The 15,463-nt window shown below is 43.7% G+C and overlaps 1 protein-coding gene across 4 annotated transcripts in view; it reads left to right on the top strand.

The window, feature by feature from the left end:
* Window positions 1–15,463, top strand: part of LOC127578965 (uncharacterized protein KIAA1755-like) — a 141,886-nt gene that overhangs the window by 50,323 nt on the left and 76,100 nt on the right. For 2 of the 4 annotated variants that reach the window (XM_052031564.1, XM_052031562.1), the window contains exon 2: window positions 5,450–5,656. The exons of 1 other annotated variant lie outside the window; for it this stretch is intronic. In XM_052031564.1, the coding sequence (XP_051887524.1) occupies window positions 5,450–5,656 (207 nt within the window). The remainder of the gene's footprint in view (window positions 1–5,449; window positions 5,657–15,463) is intronic. One more of the 4 variants, XM_052031563.1, reaches the window with a different exon arrangement.

The raw sequence follows: 15,463 nt of genomic DNA, 5'->3' as shown, positions 1-15,463 counted from the left end.
AATTAGCATCCATCATTAAAAATGTAAATATGCATGTAAAAATTGGAATTTACAAATCCGATGAAAGATTGTCAACATTAAGGTGCCAGGTTGCTTCTGGCTAAATAGTGGTTCCCCCATGCCTGCACTCACCTGTTGAATATAGAGGGTGTATCGTATTGGATCTCCATATGCTCAGTCTGAAGGAGGCCCCTGATTGGGCCTCCATTGGAGGACTGTGAAAACCCTGCCTCAGAACCCTCTACAGAAGGTAAAGCTGGGTGCCAAACTTTCCCTATATCAATGCTGTTATTGATTTTAAAATGCTTTTGACTTAAAGACTATTAAATTTGGCTTTCATTTGGCTCTTAAGTCTGTGCAAGACAAGGTCTCATTACTAGCTTTCACTGGGAGTCTAGCAGCGAGGCAAAGTGACACATTCAGCCTGACAGTGTACCAGTAAGTTGCAGACCCACAGTATATGCATGCCCATCTGGGACTTATTCAGTGTAAGTAGCTGAACATTGTCGATTCTGTTCAAAAACAGGCAACGTGATCTGGTCTGTTAAATATTACAACAAAGGAGGCTCAGTGAGCTGAGACCATACAATAGCAGAGGTACGTATATCTTATAACACCATGATTGGAAGTCCTTAATTACAAAATCACCTACAACCCCAGCAACATGAGTAATTACATTCAGTTCTTGACAACTCAAGTAGAAACTTAGAAACATAGAAACATTGAAAAACTACAGCACAATTCAGGCCCTTCGACCCACAAAGCTGTGCCAAACATGTCCCTACTTTAGAAATTACTAGGCTTACCCATAGCCCTCTATTTTTCTAAGCTCCATGTACCTATCTAACAGTCTCTTAAAAGACCCTATCGTATCCGCCTCCACCACTGTTGCCGGCAGCCCATTCCACACACTCACCACTCTCTGAGTAAAAAAGTTACCCCTGACATCTCCTCTGTACCTACTCCACAGCACCTTAAACCTATGTCCTCTTGTGGCCACCATTTCAGCCCTGGGGAAAAGCCTCTGACTATCTACCCGATCAATACCTCTCATCACCTTATATACTTCTATCAGGTCCCCCTCATCCTCTGTCACTCCAAGGAGAAAAGGCCGAGTTCCCTCAACCTACTTTCATAAGGCATGCTCCGCAATCCAGGCAGCATCCTTGTAAATCTCCTCTGCACCCTTTCTATGGCTTCCACATCCTTCCTGTAGTGAGGTGACCAGAACTCAGCACAATACTCCAAGTGGGGTCTGATCAGGGACCTATATAGCTGCAACAATACCTCTCGGCTCCTAAATTCAATTCCCTGGTTGATGAAGGACAATACACCATATGCCTTCTTAACCACAGAGTCAACCTGCACAGCCGCTTTGAGCGTCCTATGGACTCGGGCCCCAAGATCCCTCTGATCCTCCACACTGCCAAGAGTCCTACCATTAAGACTATATTCTGCCATCATATTTGACCTACCAAAATGAACCACTTCACACTTTTCTGGGTTGAACTGCATCTGCCACTTCTCAGCCCAACTTTGCATCCTATCTATGTGCCTCTGTAACCTCTGACAGCCCACCAAACTATCCACAATACCCCCAACCTGTGTGACTCCTTGATCCTGGCTCCTTTCTGTCATCTCCCCAAAAACTTGCCGCTGAACTCTCCCTTGGGACTGTACCACATGACCCTGTGCTCGTGCACCCTGTGTCAAGGGTTTCTCTCTCTAGGCTGTTTCTCCTGCTTTCCCCCACTTTCCACTACCTCACTTTCATCTCCCATATGGACTTGTCCTGTCAACACAGGGCAGAGGCAAAGTATCTCAAAAGGCAGCCACCCCTGCACAGTTGGCAATTTGGGCTGGTGCATGTTGCACGGAGCTGGACTCTGCATTCATTTCTTAAACAGATTCAACAACTGCTTGACCTGCACAAGTCCAGCAGCCTTGAGGCTCCCACATATATTCGTTATGAGACTTGCAGCCACGATATAATTACCTGAGAGGACAGCTCTTCATTTACGCTTTAGCCCCACTCATCCTAACCTTTAACTGCCTGGTATTGAAAGGATGGATAAGTTCAGCAGCTTTCACTTGGACCTGTATTTGGGCCTGGCTAAGGGTCACCAATAAATCCAGGGATAATTATTTACAAGCAGAGAATGCGAACGCAGTGCAGTCCACAGCACTTCCAAGATGGCAGAATATGACTCCCTTAGTTAAATGACTAACATCAGCTATCTCTAATCACGCCAGCCACAGCTTACTCAATCCCTGAGAAACACTCAGGTGATTGACAGTCCCTTTAAAGATGCATGTGGTGGGGTGAGGGTAGAGTTTCTTCCTGCTCTGAACAGGTTTCCCACATGTAATTGATGTAAGGAATTAGTGGAATTGTTGCTATGCAGTGTGGCATTGCAGGTGTTAAATCAGCATTGCACAAGGACTGACCTACTCCATGTGTGCACGCCACCGCACTATGCAGTGCGCCCAGCTGGACAAGTCATGCTCAGCAATGCATTGTGACTTACACAGAGAAATGAAAGCAAATCCCATCCTGTGAACCTGACACAGCCCGATTCTGCACCTTCTTTTCCTGACACAAACTGCCTTATTTCACGCAAACCAGTGGGCAGATCTTGGCTGTCCTCTCTAGATTTTTGAATTTTCCATCTCCTGGACTCTCCTTTCCTGCCACTAGTTTCAAGCTCGATCTAAAACACTAGATACCTGACGTCCAAGTCACTGGTCATCCGATGGTTGAGTGGAATTTGTCCCAATTGAACATTCCTGGCGCTACATGAATTAAATTTCCAACTCCATACCTTTCTCAGCCCCAGACTTAGACCTCAAATCTGCTTGTCCCTTCACCAAGTTGCATGTAGCTGAAGTGGTAATAGAAAGATTATTGCCTTTAGAGTTGTTCTTTGTTAGTTTGTACTGTAGTTCCTCAGGGAAACCGCATTCTTTGATGTTACTTCCTATATGGGCCACAATGAGAGGACTCCCCCCATCCTTCTCCCCGATAAACCTTGCAGCAAGCGTTCGGTGACACAGCCTGTGGGACCTTTGATGAGAAAGAACACTTGCGCCTGCCAAACAAAGACTGAAGAATTTGGTAGCTAATTGTGACAGTGAGGCTACAATGGACTTGCATTGCAATCACTGAAATGGTTTAAGTCAAATTCTCCATCAGCCTTGCAGACCATTTGATCATTGAGGCTTGTGGCTTTAGATTTGTGGATGCACTTTTGGGGAAAACGTGTATGTACCTTATCAGGCTGAACTGTTTTCACATGGGCTGTCTGGAGGATCTCACAAGGATAAGATGGCAAGATAAGGTGCTGCCAGAAGTGTGCTTGGCAGGGCTCCAAGCATCCACACTGTGCTGATGTGACCACAGATGAGGTGGGCCGGCCCTGTCACCAGAATGTCAGATGAGCAGATCTTCTGCGCCCAGCTGAAGAAGCAAAAACACTCCCACGGAGGTCAGAAGACGTATTTCAAGAATTCCTTCATGTCAGCCTTGAAGCATTTTAACATGTTGCAGCTGTGCCAAACATTGGACGACACTTGGAGCTTTGTGCACAGTTCTGGTTGCCACACTTCAGGGACGATGTAACAATAGACAGAGTACAGAAAGGAGTCACCAGGATGTTTCCTGGAATAGAGGGCTGTAGTTATAAGGAGAGATTGAATCAGCTGGGCTTATTCTCACTGGAATGTAAAAAGCTGAGGAGTGACCTTATAGAGGTTTACAATACTAAAAATGGCATAGACAACATAGTCAGAGTCCCAGGTCAGGGAAGTCTAGAACTAGAGGGCACAGGTATAAGGTGAGAGGGGAGACATTTAAAGGAAATTTGAGGGATAGTTTTTTCACCCAGAGGGTAGTAAATAGCTGGCAGGAGATGCCAGAGGAGGTGCAGAGGCAGTTGCAACAGTTACAAGGATTTGGACAGGTACTTGGATATGAAAGGAGTTCAAGGGGGTTTGGGCCTAATGCGAGCAAATGGGATTAGCGTAGAGCTCATCATGGATGAGGTGGGCTGACAGGGCTGCCTTCTGTGCCGTATGATTCTACAATTCGCCGATTTGTCCAGAATCTTGGGAGGAACCTGCTCATGATCATTCCAGTTGGTGAAGCCTCGCGCGCATTGGGACTGCCGTCTTTGCAAAGAGGAGAATTGCCAAAACCAAGCAGAAAGGAAGACAATGCAAATCCCGCAACACATACAGTTAATTAATCCCGTGACTCAAGGCAGTACCCTGTGCTCAGTATGCTACAGACAGGTCAAAGGAGAAGTTGGTCCAATCAGGCCAATTGTCACGGTCATCTTCCAGCTTGTAGGTCAAATGAGCAAAGTGTGAAGTAGGCCCGTAATACCTGTGTCACAGCTACCTTCCACGCTCATCTTTGCAAAGGTACGCAGGTTACAGATTTACCATTTGTGAACTGACTCATTCCTTTATATAGTCCCAGACCCCACATTACCAGATCTCATCCTAATATTAATTTGAACTGAGGTTCTAGAAAATAGTTGTCTGATGAAAAGTGAGTTTCACGACTGTTAGTCCACGACCTTACTGATACCCTTCAGTACCTCAGCTAGTGCTGTAAATTCCATGATCAAACATAAGTTTACAATAGGATTGTTAAAAGTTATCTTGAACTTCACTGCCTGAAGATTACTGCCTGGAAATTCAACCCTGCTTGTGACCGGTATTGAAGCCAATGGAAATGAATTTAGGGAGCTGAGTTTGATACTTTGGAATAGAACATATAGACTTACTGACTGGGATGAATCTTTTGGCTAACTTTATTTTGCATTTGGCATTTTTGTATTTTGAGTTTACACTTTTATGGCCTAGAAATTCTATCATACGATTGTTCATTTATCTGCTCCCTTTAATACAATTTCAACGAAAAACCTGTTGTTAAGGAACGTTGTGCATTTACCAAGTGGACCTCTGTATATGTTTTTCTTTCGATGTCCCCGTATGCATGACGTGCAACAAGCTGTGCTGGCCAGCTCATTCATGAGTGTGTGCAGGCCGTTTATACAGACCAGACTCTCAGTACAAGAGTTTTAATGAATCTCATTCCAAGAGACCGTCGAGTCCTATATAAACCCAGGATAATAAAAATAGTGTACAGCTCTTTCACCCCTCAGGTAAAAGGTACAGATCTCTAGCAGTTTCCTCTGTGCTTTGTAACTGGCAAAGGCTACACACCAAAAGCAACATGGAGGAGATGTACCTGAAATGCAATGTGTAAGCATATTCTTTGTAAACAGTTTTCTTATTATAAAACTTAATTATATATATGGGTATCTTCTATACTCTTCCTTGTGTTTTTAGTCTAAAATTGATAATTAACCGATGAAATTGAGTAGTTCTAACTTTGCATCAGTTTGTAGAATTGATAATATGTATTTCTGCTCTCACTCAGAATCCGGAATCGCTGGACACCTGCATTCAAAGCATTCTCTCTGCTTTGTATCCGCCGTTCAATGCCACAGCCCCCACTGTGCTCAGTCAAATCTTCAGGGTGATTGACACCGTGTACAAGGGAGATGGACTCTGCTGCTTACTAGATTTCTTGATTCCAGCAAAGCGTATCCTGGAGACGGTGCAACAAGATGCTTGTGTAAGTATGGTGAGCAACTTTAAATTTGTCCTGAAACTAGATCACAAGGAAGAATCAGGAAGACAGACATCAACAAGAACCAGTCCAGAACTGACCCCTTTTACCTCTTCGTGTTAAGAAACCACGTCTCCTGCATGGTGTTCCACGATTATTTTGTATGCTTGGTCCCAGAATTTACAACCTGGAGCGTTGCTCAAATTATATAATTTGCCTGGTGTTAGTTGGAGGATTTTCACTAAAGAGTGTTGGCATAATGCTGATAAAATGAATTCTTCTTATCAGGCCTTTTCCTGCTCCTATTTTTTGTATCTTGTGTCTTGCGTCACGTGTATCTGGGTAAAGAAATTTCTTCTCATCTCTCTCCTGAATGGCGCCTTATTTTAAGAGTGTAACTCCTTGTTCTAGACCCCATAAGAATTTTCAATGATATCACTCCTTTCAACCTCAGGAGAATACTCAAGGTGCAGTCTGCTTAATTTCCTGTCATGGGACAAGTCCTCCCTCTCCCAGGAATCAATCTAAAGGACCTTTGTCTCACACCCTCTATCACAAGTACATGCTTTCTTAGGCTAGGGAGACCAGACCTGTATTCAATGTTCTAGGTATGGTCTCCTTTGGAACAAGACATCTTTGTTCTCGTATTTAGATCCATCTGCAGTAAAAGGCCAATGTTCTGTTTGTCACTGTAATTGCTTGCTGTAACCATAGTTTTCAGTGATTTGTATACAAGGTGTCCCAGGTCCTTCTAAACACCAAAACCTTCCAATTTCTCACCATTTAAAGGAAAACGGTTTTGTTTTCATGCTACCAATGTGGATGGCCTCCATTCTCTGTGTCACTAAACCTTTCTCTTCCCTCCCCCCAGATATCACTCCCTTTTGTTCCTCACAATCCACACTGGCACACATCCTTCCATCTTCAGCAAACTTGAATAATCTACGCTTCGTCCTGTCATCCAAATTATTGATTGACTGTAAACATCTAGGGTCCTCACCTCCGATGCCCCGGTCCCCCAACTAGTCGTGACCTCCCTGCTGGAAAATGGCCCATTTATTCTTACTCCCTGTTTTCTGAACAGTAATCAATCCTCAATTCAAACTCCATTATCTACATTCCCCCAATCCCATGTATTTCATAACCTTTTGTGTGGCACCATATTGAAAGCCTTCTGAAAGTCCAGATACACCACATCTACTACTCCACCCTCTTCTAACCTTCTGTTTGCAGCCTCAAAAATCTCAAACTGGTTTGCCAAACACAATTTCATAACTCCGCATTGACTTCGCCCAACCCAATCATTATTTGCCATGTATCCTGTTACCACTTCCTCAATAATGGAATGCAGCAAGTGAAAATAAAACAAAAGCTCATGACTCCACCAATGAACATCAGGCCATGGTCACCCAGAGAGTCATGGACCTCATTTCTTCGGATATCTTCCCTCCATAGCTTCCAGCCTTACAGTGTCCTTGCCCTACACAGCCCGCTCCTATCTCCTGCCCAATCTCCACAAGTAGGAGTGCCCTGGCTCAGTTTGTTCTTGCACACGAAACATATCTCTTCCCACCTTAACTCTCTCCTTTCTCCTCTGGGCCAGTCCCTTCCCACTTATTTCTGTGACATTTCCTATGCCCTCTGCTATTTTGACTGTTTCCAATTCCCTGGTCCCAACAGGTTCATCTTTACCATAGATGTACAGTCCCTATAAACCTCCATCCACATCAGGATGGTCTGAGGATCCTCTGCTACTTCTTTGAGCAGAGGTCCAACCAGTTCCCCTACACCCTTGCTAAACTCGTTCTCACATTGAGCACTTCTCCTTCAACTCCACTCACTTCCTCCTAATCCAAGCTATGCCTGTCTTTCTCTGGGATACATGGAATAGTCTTTGTTCCAGTCCTACCTGGGACCATCCCCTTGACTCTCTGGTACATCGATGCCTGCATTGGTGCAGCCTCCTGCACTCATGCAGAACTCTGCAGTTTCATTATGTTTGCTGCCAATTTCCACCCTGCCCTCACCTTCACCTGGTCAACGTCTGTCTCCTCCCTTCCTTTCCTGGCTCTCTCTGTCTCCATCTCAGGAGATAGGCGAGCTGCTGATATCCGTTACAAGCCTACTGATTTCCACAGCTATCTCGGCTACTTTTCGTCCCACTCTGCCTCCCGTAAGGACTCAGTTCCATTCTCCCAGTTCCTCTATCTCCATTGTATTTGCTCCGCTGATGGGACTTTCCACACAGATGCCTCTGAAATGTCTCCCTTTTCCCTGAACCATGGCTTCCTCTCTACCATTGTTAACAAGGCACTTGACCACATCTCATCCGTCCCCAAGCCTCTGCTCTCATTCTCTTTCCTCCCGGACAGAACAAGGATTGAAATCGTCGACAATTTCTTTCCTCCCACAGATGCTGCTCGACCCGCTGGGTTCCTCCTGTAGATTGTGTGTTGCTCCAGATCCCAGCGTCTGCAGTCTCTTGTGTTTGCAGAACACAAGTTCCCCTGGTCGTCACCTTCCACCCCACTGACCTCTGCATTCAGCACATCATTCTCTGCAATTTCTGCCACCTTCAGAGAGACTCCACCACCAGATACACTTTCCCCTCTCCTGCCCTTTCAACATTTTACAGGGACCGTTCCCTTCGTGACTCCCTGCTCCACTCTTCCATCCCCATCAACCACCCACCTCCTTATGACACTTTCCCTTGCAACAGTTGCTCTTTCACCCCTTCCCTTCCCACCATCCAGGGACCCAAACAGTCCTTCCATCTGAAGCAGTGATTCACTTGCACTTCTTCCAAACTAGTGCACCGCACTCGACGTTCACAGTGTGGTCTCCTCTACAGTGGAGGAACCAAACACAGATTGGGTGACTGATTTGCGGGTGTTTGGGTGTTCAGTCTGCAAGGGTGACCTTGAGCTCCCTGTTGCCTGCCACTTTAATTCCTCATCCCACTCCCACTCTGACCTGTCGGTCTGTGACCTCCTGTACTGTCACAGTGAGGCCCAACACACGCTTGAGGAACAGGCACCTTTCTTCCGTCGGAGTGTGTTGAGACTTTCTGGACTCAGTGTTGAATACTACAACTTTAGGGAACTTGATCTCTCTGTCTCTATCGCTCTGTGATATTGGCTCAGCTTGTTTATGTTTTCCTTTTGTTTGTCTCTGGGAGTGGAGGACGTGCCCAGCTTGACCTGCTGGGCATGTCTTCCTGCTCTGCATTTTGCAACCCCTGAACTGCTCCCATTCACTCATTGACCAGATGACCTTGTTTGCAGCTTATCCCCATGGTCACCCTGGTTTTATTCTATTGGAGACATCCCCTCCTCTCCCCCACCCTCCCTACAGCTTTCTGTTGTCCAGTTCTGATGAAGGGTCTCCAACGTGAAATGTTGGCTCTGTCTCTCTCCCCACAGATGCCGTCTGACCTGCTGAGTGTTTCCAGCATTGTCTGTTTTTGCGACAGAATGCAGCATTTTGGCTTTTATTGGTGTTAGACTAACTGGGGTTTACAATCATACCGCTCATTACTTTCTGTCTTCTCACACATGGACCTCACAACATGAAAAGAGATGGATATTCGTGCCAACAATATCAAAATGTCATATTGTCTGTGAAAAGAATAATCAGCTCACAGATCCTGTCTGTGTTACAAAGTGGTTGTAATCAGAACTATCTTGCAATGCTAAGGTTTTTTTTCTGATTGGTCCCAATATCAATTAAAAATACAGAACTGTAGAATACTGCAGGTGCAGGCAATCTGAAATAAGATCTGAAAGTCTGGAAATGTTTGATAGGAATCTCTTTTTTTTACATCTGTGAAGAGAGAGAAACATTTCCGGTGAATAACCTTCATTAGAACTGGGAAAGGTTAGAACTGGTCGGGTTTTGAGATGAAGGAAAGGAGGAGTGAATCGAAGAAAAGGCTTTTGTTGGGGGAAAGAAAAGGGAGGTTAACTGATCAAAGGGAAGAGGGTGCAGAGCGAAAGAAAGTGGTAATAGAGCAAATGAAGCAGCAATACAATGGTCTCGAGAGGTAAGTGGAATTATTAGCAAATAAAAGGAAAAAATAGTGAAAGCCAGAAATGTGAAATGAAAATAGAAGCAGCCTGTGTCCATTAATGGGCAGGAAGATATCCATTGTGTATCCAGTGGTTTGCTGTGTCTGAGGACTCCACACAGAGAGCACAAAATTGGCCCTGCAATATAGAAGTAAGAGTGGGACAGGATGAATCTTGCAAGCAGCAGGCAATGTGGAGCTTAGAGTTCAGCCCAGAATGCACAATTAAACTGGATGCAAATCAATGGAAGGAGCAATTAAAGTGAGACCAACGCTAGCTTCAGTCAATAATATCAGCGACATTTTGCACCCCAATTATTTTGCAGTCTGCTTAACTGCAAAAGTGATCTGAAATTCTTTTTGAAGCAACTACACCCGGCTGAGTACAAATACGCAGATTATTAGTGATTTATCTGAAGATTCGGTTAGAAGCAATTAAAGTCTTAATTAAACCATTTGTTCACAATTGTACAAATAACATAGCTATAAAAATACAAAACCATTCGTCCCATTAGCCCTGACCAATAGTTGAGGTGGAACTGATACTTGAGCCTGAGCAATACACTTTGGATTTCATACCGAGCTTAATTTTCTTTGTGAATAAAGAAATTAGGGCTTGAAGCTTTTTTTTCCCCAAAATAAGCCTTGACATGTTTGCACCCAATAATTCCTGTCAAACACTCCTACGAAATCAGATGTTAAAACGTTAAAAGAATTCACCTAGTGAATACTATTTTGATTACATGATCCATTTAGTAGTTCTATGCATTAGTTAATGCTGAAAATAAATGCAGATTGTTTTTGAAAATTGGGACTAAGAAGAGACATTTATTCTGGTAAAAGTGATATGGAAACAGAAGAATGTAAATCCTCCATATAAGTGACACTGTGGGTGCTGTTAAAGTCGACACAAATGAATTTGGGTTGACTTTAACAATACTCACAGTGTTTCCCTGCAAAGAGGTTTGGGCTCTTGGAGCAAAAGACTACTTGGCACGCTCTCCTGATTGTTTACTGAATTCCACAGCAAGGGGAATGTTGCACTGCAGGAATATGCCAACTTCAGAAGATGTAGTGCACCATCACCCAGACAGCAATACTGTATGTGCACACAGGTTTATCTCCTTTACTTGAAACCTGATTGAGCAAATGGAATGTTTTTACTTTACTTCTTATTCCCACAGTGAGTGTACAGGTCGTTTGTGATGGAATACACACTAACTTTTGTGCTAACAAAATGGTTTAACCTTATACAAGCAGCCCTCACTGCACAATCGACTATTTCCTTTTTCCACAGACTCTGCTTTGTGACCTGTTTTAGCATAATTGTCAAATTACTGCCTGATTTCAAACTAGTTTAACTTTTGCGTGGCTGCCACCTGATTAGATTGAGATTGACCCAACCTAAATGTAGTGTTAAGATTAGAGGGGAAACATCATCAGTTTCAACCTCTCCTCCTGAACTCTGTCCCTCACCTCCATCCTTATACTTCACTGTATACTAGACATGGGTGTGTTAGTAAAGTTCCAACATTCTGGCCCATGACCAGAGGAATGTTCAATGCAGACATTGTTAGTGGGATATGCAGCTGGCCACTTGGAACCAACTTTCTACACTCTTCCTAGCCAACAGGAGGAAAATAACTGCGTAAAATCCAGATGATTTATTTGTTGTTTGGCTGATGTACCACAGAAATGTAGCAGTTCAGTTTGAACATGCAGTCCAGATCAGCTCCAAATGTATTGAAGGTGAAAGTTTATTTTCTGTTTATGTTGGAAAGGAGCTTCCTTTTGGAGAACATTAATTAACTACTGTGAGTGGTAATGTTGCCAAAATTTCAAAAATAGCAATCTGAAAACTATTACTCTGTATGATTGTACAGTGTCCCCAGTGGCTCCCACTAACTGAATATTATGTCTGCCTCTACGGAATGGAACACATTTCAACAGTTGAGTTCCTTACCCAAATCCTACCGATTAGCAGTATTTTGTATTTTCATTCAACAGCAAGCAAGCATTGCATGTGGGTACTAATTCTGCTCACACCTGTTTGATGCATTAAACTCTGCAATCTGTTGAACTGGCTCAGGATCCTACATTGGCTCAGACCCTTTTCAAACCCACTGGCATCTGTTGAGGTCTCCATTCAAAATGCTAATTAATTTCTTTCCTTTATCAGTTGTGGCTGAATCTGCTCTGTATTCCCAGCACATTCTGTTTTGATCACATATTTTAACAACCAAAGAAACAGGAGCAGGAGTAAGTCAAATGGCACCTCAAGCCTGTTCTGCCATTCAACAAGATCGTGTCTGGTTCAACCTTGTCCTCAGCATTGCCTTTCCAGTCTCTCCCGGTACTCAGTCACTTGTTTTTCATGCAGCTCCACAATTCTCTGGGCAAGAGAATTCACAGTTCTCCGAGAGAAGAAATTCCTCCTCATCTCTGTCTAAAATAGAAGGCCACTTATTCTAGATACCACCACTAGGGAGGGTATCCTTTCAGCATCCACCAGGTCAATCTCCTTCAGAATCTTATGCTTCAAGAAGGTCATCCCTCAAACTTCTGAACTCCAATGAGTTCAGGGCCAATCTGCTCAACCTCTCTTGATAAATCAACCACTTCATTCCAAGATTCCACCTAGTTAAACTTCTCTGCGCTGCCTCTGATGCAAGCATATCATTCCTTAAATACCAACACTATAAGCAGTCCCCCAGGTGAAGACTCACAAATGCCCTGTAAAAACTTTCCGATATTAAAGTTCCACCTTGCAATAAAGGTCAACATTCCATTAATTGCTTAATTACTTGCTGTTCTTGCATGCTAACTTCATGAACTATTATTCCAAGATCCCTTTGTACCCCAGCGTTTTGTAGTCTCACTCCAATTAAATAATATTTTTCATTCATTAAATAATTTTTCATTCTTCCTTTCAAAATGAATAACCCCACACAGTACTGCATCTGGCAACTTCTTACCCATTTACTTAACCTTTCTAGGTTCCTTTGTAAGCTCTTTGCATCCTCATAACTTGCTAACCCACCTATCTTTGTTTATAAGTTGATGTGGCCACGATACATTTGGCTTCATCCAGGTTATTGATGTAGATCGTAAACAGCTGAGTCCTCCGCGCAGATTCCTGCGACTACCTGTTGCTTGGCAGCGCAAAAATGACCCATTTAGCCTAACTCTGCACGTTTTGTCAGAGTCAAAGTCGAGTTCACTGTCATCTGCACAAGTCCACGTGTGCACAGGTGCAGTGAAAAACTTACTGGCAGCAGCATCACAGGCACACAGCATCAGGTAAGCAGCATTCACAAGAGAAACATAAAATCAACAGACTGCAGAGTTTAATGCATAACATAAATTATACACAATTTTTACAAGAAAAAACACAATTAGGACAAAAAAAATCCACTATAGTGCAAAGTGATCAAAGCGGTCACAGTGTTGCTAAACTGAAGTGATTAGGGTTGTGCTGAGAATTGAATGGTTGAAGGGAAGTCGCTGTTCCTGAACCTGGTGGTGTGGGACTTCAGGCTTCTGTACCTCCTGCCCGATGGGAGCTGTGAGAAGATGGCACAGCCCAGATGGCGGGGATCCTTGATGATGGATGTTGCCTTCTTTAGGCAGCGCCTCCTGTAGATACTCCCGATGGTGGGGAGGGATGTGCCCGTGATGTATTGGGCAGAGTCCACTGCTCTCTGCAGCTTCTTATGTTCTTGCGCATTTGAATTGCCGTCTCAGACCATGATGCAACCAGTCAGAATACTTATCTGTGCCATAACTGTTTAATAGTACATTTTATTAACTGCCTTCTGGAAATCCAAATATACTACATCTACTGTTCCCTTTTATCCACCCTATTCATTACATTCTCAAAGAGCACGAGGGAATTTGTCAAAGGCTATTTCCCTTTCATAAAACTCTGATGTTTTTACTTGAGTTCCTTCTGCTTCCTAAATATCCTCCTGTTATCTTCTTACTGTTGGATTGCAGCATTTTCCCAATGGCAGATATGAGGCGAACTGGCTGATAGTTTCCTACTTTTGTCCCCCTCCTTTCTCGAATAGTGGCTTTACATTGGCAGTTTTCCAAACCTCTGGGACCTCCCCAGAACCCAAGGAGTTTTTGTAGATTACAACCAATGCATTCACTGTCGTTGAAGCCACTTCCTTCAAGGCTCAAGGATGCAGGCTATTGGGTCCAGTGGACTTGTCAACCTTTAGCTCCATTAGTTAGTCTAGTGCTTTTCTTTCTCTCGTGAATGCTTCAAGTTCCTCCCTCCTTATAGCCCCTGATCACAATTATACACTACAATTTTTAGCAATATCCCAGCCCTTGTTCTCAAACTATTACCATTCGAAAGTAAAGGACACAATTTGAGAATTTGGCTTTAATTTCAACAATAATAACAACTTGCATTTAAGTACAGGAGTTGGGACATTATGTTGCAATTGTATATGTTGTTGGTGAGGCTGCACTTGGAGAACTGTGCACAGTTTTGGTCATGCTGTTTATAGGAAAGATGTGGTTACACTGGAAAGAGTGCTGGAAAGATTTACGAGGATGTTGCCAGGACTCGAGGGCCTGAGTTATAGGGAAAGGTTGGCCAGGCTAGGCCTTTATTCCTTGGAACGTAGGAGAATGAGGGCCGACCTTATAGAAGCGTTTAAAATTATGAGAGGCAGAGATAAGGTGGACGGTAACAGTCTTTTCCCCAAGGTAGGGGAGTCCAAAACTAGGGAGCATAGGTTTAGGGAGAGAGGGGAAAGATTCAAAAGGGACCCAAGGGGCAACTTTTTCACGCAGAGGGTGGTGAGTGTGTGGAACGAGCTGCCAGAGGAAGTGGGTGAGGCAGGTACAACAGTGTCATTTAAGAAGCACTTGGATAGGTACATGGAGGGGCGGGACTTGGAGAGATATGGGCCGAACGCAGGAAATTGGGACTAGTTGGGTCACTGTTGTCGGCATGGACTGGTTGGGCCAAAGGGCCTGTATCAGTGCTGTATTGCTTTATGACTCTATATAGCTCTTAATGTATTGAATTTCTCCAAGGAACTTCAGGGAGAATAAGAGCCATATTCGGACGGGAAACCAAAAGCTTACTGAAAAGAATGTTTTGTGAAGCAGACTGAAAGGGGAAAAGAAGAGATAGACCGGCAAGAAGTTCAGGGACAGAATTTCACCTTGGGCCTTAGGAACTGGAGGTATGGCTGACAAGAGTGGAGCAATGAAATTTGGGGTCCAACGAGACAAACCCGCATATGAAAAGGAATAAACCATTTCCCATGGGCTTTTATTGCTGGATGACAGTTTTCCCGCAGATGAAATTACAATAATTTTTTTCCAATGGTTCATTCTGCTTTTTGAAACCCATACACAGTCCACAACTGCAACATCTGGGGAGGAAATTACCTTGTGGGAGTGTGTGCTGACTGCCAGCCAGTGAAAATGATGGGGGAATCGTTGGTCTTTTCATGCTCCAGAGTTTATGGTTTGTAAAGCTATCCTTAATATAAACCAAGTGGTCCTCTAAGCAGGCTGTAACACAATTTTCCACCAATTCACAAATCTGTTCTCTGTTTAACAGTGCCAGTAAAAGTATTTTGTAAGCTAGAGTCTCGAAATATGCCTGTTTAATAAGAGGGAAAAATGACAACAGATCAATGAAGCCAACAATTGTGCAATGCAGATTGAACAGTTTCACTGGCTGTGCTATTTATGGATATCCTTCTAAATATTCTTCGTAAACGGAG

Source organism: Pristis pectinata, chromosome 16 (genome assembly GCF_009764475.1).
Source record: "Pristis pectinata isolate sPriPec2 chromosome 16, sPriPec2.1.pri, whole genome shotgun sequence".
Taxonomy (NCBI): domain Eukaryota; kingdom Metazoa; phylum Chordata; class Chondrichthyes; order Rhinopristiformes; family Pristidae; genus Pristis; species Pristis pectinata.
This window is presented reverse-complemented; position numbering and strand designations above follow the sequence as displayed.